The following is a 3,253-nucleotide window of genomic DNA, read 5'->3' on the forward strand; positions in this document are numbered from 1 at the left end:
GCAGAGCTCAGACTGGGGGGGGGAAGCAGCACAAGGAGCCAATCAGCTGTGCTGCCGTACTGCTTCTCCTTTCACTGCCCAATCACAGGCTGGGGGGAGGGACAAGACCTGTAAGTGTTACTGAACTGCAGCAGATGCATTTCAGGTCTCCTCCCTTGTGCTGTGTGGCAGAGCTGTGCAAGTCTGAGGACTGGATGAACAGAAACGACTCATTTCTGATTGGTTGTTGGAGGAGCACCCGGGATTCGCCTGGCTTCCTTCCTATCAGTGCTCGTTATGAGGGTTTTGGGGCTCCGTCCAGTTTTGGACTTAACAGATAATTTGGAAGTAATGGCGGCCGAGTCCCCTCCCCCCTCTGTGCGGTCAGGACACGGTTTGTGGGGTGACGGCGGCGCTTTTGCTGTTTTTGGGGGGTTTGCACAGCCCGGTTGTATTCATTCTTGTGACTTTGTGTCTCCCCAGCAGTGTCCGGCCTCCCCGGCCAGTGATCCCCCCCAGAGTCATCGCACAGCGCCCCCCACTGGCGGGGGCAGAAGACCCTCCGTGCCCGGCGACCCCCCGCAGATGGCCCAGCTCATCCAGGAGATATCAGAGGTAGGCTGAGTGTGGGGGGTTCTGTATTTCCCAGGAGGACATTTCCCTGTTTGCTGTTCCATATTTCCAGTCGGGGGGGGCGGAGTCACAGCTTTGTACAGAGGAGAGGAAATAGGAATATTGATAAGACATGGAGGACGACATAGGTGACGGGTTCTCTTTAAGGAATCCCTATGGTAGGGTTAAAAGGGAACACCGCCTTCTATTGAACTGCGCACCTCGCCCATCCCCTGTCATGTGATCACACACTCAGGACAGACATGACCCCCCCATGACAATGTGGCTCTTTCTACTCTGGCCGGGTCACTGGTGGGTCATGGCCTGTCCAGTGCTGCCCTCTGCTGGGAGGACTGGTGAGTGGCGCAGCCCCTTTAGCCTCATTAGCATATAATGGTGACAGGAGGCTCCGCCCCGAGCACTGACATTTCTGGTCTGACCCCTCCAGACTGTCAGTGTTTGGATAGCAACTTGGCCCTTGTGTCTATGGAAGAGGCTCACCTGCCCGGGGCCACAGCCGGCATCCGCCCCACTGTCCTCTCCGTCCAGAGATAAGAGGGGTGAGCGGCTCCCTGACATAAGAGGTGAGTCAGTTATGTGGGTGTCAGTAGGACGGGGCGGGGCAGTAGGAGGGGGTGGAGTCAGTGGTAGGGGGGGGTCAGTAGGAGGGGGCGGGTCAGTTATGTTGGTGTCAGTAGTAGGGGGGAACTGAGCTGTGAAGTGTTACATTGTATACTGTGATGTTCGGTTGTCTTCTCTCCGGAATGACTGTCACGGATCTCCTGTAGGCGGAGCTCTGGGTTCGGGGGAAGCGGCAGGATTTGGGGGATCAGGATGATGATTGCAGCGCCCGATCCATAGACGGGGACATCCGGGGCTTCCAGGTCACCATGATGAAGCTGAATCAGGTGCCAACATCTACCGACACTGACATCTGACAACACTGACATCTGACAACACTGACATCTGACAACACTGACATCTGACAACACTGATGAACTCTGCTCTCTCCTAGATGAGTGATCACTTGTTGAGAAGTGAGACTCCCAGCGCAGACAATATTCGCACTCAGCTCCAATCTCTGAAGGACCAATGGCAGCTGCTGAAGAACACAGCAACCAATCACAGCAAGCTAGGGGGTGGAGCTAACGCATTGCAAGAGTTTAATAAGAAGGCGGATGAGCTGGAGATGTGGATGAGGGAGAAGGTGAGACCTGCCAGGGGGACCAGAACATCCCAATGTTTTATCCTCCCCCCACACACCCTATTCCCTTCCCCTCCCCCCACACACCCTATTCCCTTCCCCTCACCCCACACACCCTCTTTCCCCCTCCCCCTCACTCCAGTTTTGGATGCGGCATATAAGAGTTTCATCTGCAGGTCAGGTATCTATGGTGACCTCATTTTTGGGAGTTCATTGAGGATCCCTCCCCCGGAATCTTGTGTCTGAGCTTCTCTGTTCCTACAGGAGGAGATTCCACCTCTCAGCTTGTTGCTGGATGAGAACCTGGACAAGGTGCAGCTGAGCCGCCGGATCCTGGACCTCAAGCAGGTGTGCAATGGTGGAAGATCGGGGGCGGGGTCTCTGACTTGTCACTATGAGTATTGTGGAAGGATGGGCCCTAAAAATCTGAGTACAAAGAACTTGTTACCCATTTTGCCCGCTGTACGTTTCTGTCTCTGGAGGCGGCCATCTTGGTAAAGGAGCATGGCTTTGCTTCCTAATGTTGAAGCTGCCCCCCCCCGCCAATGACTGATAATCTATTGGCTGGTGGGGTAATGATGAGAAAGCAGCTGAAGATGTGGAGGGAACACACAGAATAGATCAAGCAGAAGCAGTGAGATCCTTGTACTGCAGGTCCTCAGGTACGGCTTCCTCTCCAGCAAGGAGAACAATGATCAGCACAGCGGTGACACCACCAAATCTTACTCCAAACCACCTGAGACCGGCAGTCAGAGGAAGCAGTCCCCGAGAGGACCTCACACTGAAGGTATACAGCTATGAGGATACAGGAGTGCCCAGGCACAGGAAGTGCACAGATTTCAGGGGTGCCCAGGGATTTCAAGAGTGCCCAGGCACAGGAAGTGTATAGATTTGAGGAGTGACCAGGCACAGAAAGTGCATAGATTTGAGGAGTGCCCAGGCACAGGAAGTGCATAGATTTGAGGAGTGACCAGGCAAAGGAAGTGCATAGATTTGAGGAGTGACCAGGCACAGGAAGTGCACAGATTTTAGGAGTGCCCAGGCACAGGAAGTGCACAGATTTCAGGAGTGCCCAGGCACAGGAAGTGCACTGATTTCAGGAGTGCCCAGGCACAGGAAGTGCACAGATTTGAGGAGTGCCCAGGCACAGGAAGTGTATAGATTTGAGGAGTGCCCAGGCACAGGAAGTGTATGGATTTGAGGAGTCCCCCGGCACAGGAAGTGCATAGATTTGAGGAGTGACCAGGCACAGGAAGTGCACAGATTTCTGGAGTGCCCAGGCACAGGAAGTGCATAGATTTGAGGAGTGACCAGGCACAGGAAGTGCACAGATTTCAGGAGTGCCCAGGCACAGGAAGTGCACAGATTTCAGGAGTGCCCAGGCACAGGAAGTGCACAGATTTCAGGAGTGCCCAGGCACAGGAAGTGCACAGATTTCAGGAGTGCCCAGGCACAGGA

The 3,253-nt window shown here is 54.5% G+C and overlaps 1 protein-coding gene across 1 annotated transcript in view; it reads left to right on the forward strand.

Annotated features, from left to right (window-relative positions):
• Nucleotides 1-465: 465 nt before the first annotated feature.
• LOC108803197 (spectrin beta chain, non-erythrocytic 5-like) overlaps nt 466-3,253 on the forward strand; it is a gene marked incomplete at both ends in the record, with an annotated part of 44,798 nt that continues 42,010 nt past the window's right edge. Inside the window, 4 exons of the mRNA XM_018575036.1 lie at nt 466-594; nt 1,380-1,499; nt 1,607-1,798; nt 2,060-2,143. Of these exons, the coding sequence (XP_018430538.1) occupies nt 466-594; nt 1,380-1,499; nt 1,607-1,798; nt 2,060-2,143 (525 nt within the window). The remainder of the gene's footprint in view (nt 595-1,379; nt 1,500-1,606; nt 1,799-2,059; nt 2,144-3,253) is intronic.

The sequence above is a fragment of the Nanorana parkeri genome, unplaced genomic scaffold, assembly GCF_000935625.1.
Source record: "Nanorana parkeri isolate BGI_ZX_2015 unplaced genomic scaffold, ASM93562v1 scaffold3487, whole genome shotgun sequence".
Classification (NCBI taxonomy): domain Eukaryota; kingdom Metazoa; phylum Chordata; class Amphibia; order Anura; family Dicroglossidae; genus Nanorana; species Nanorana parkeri.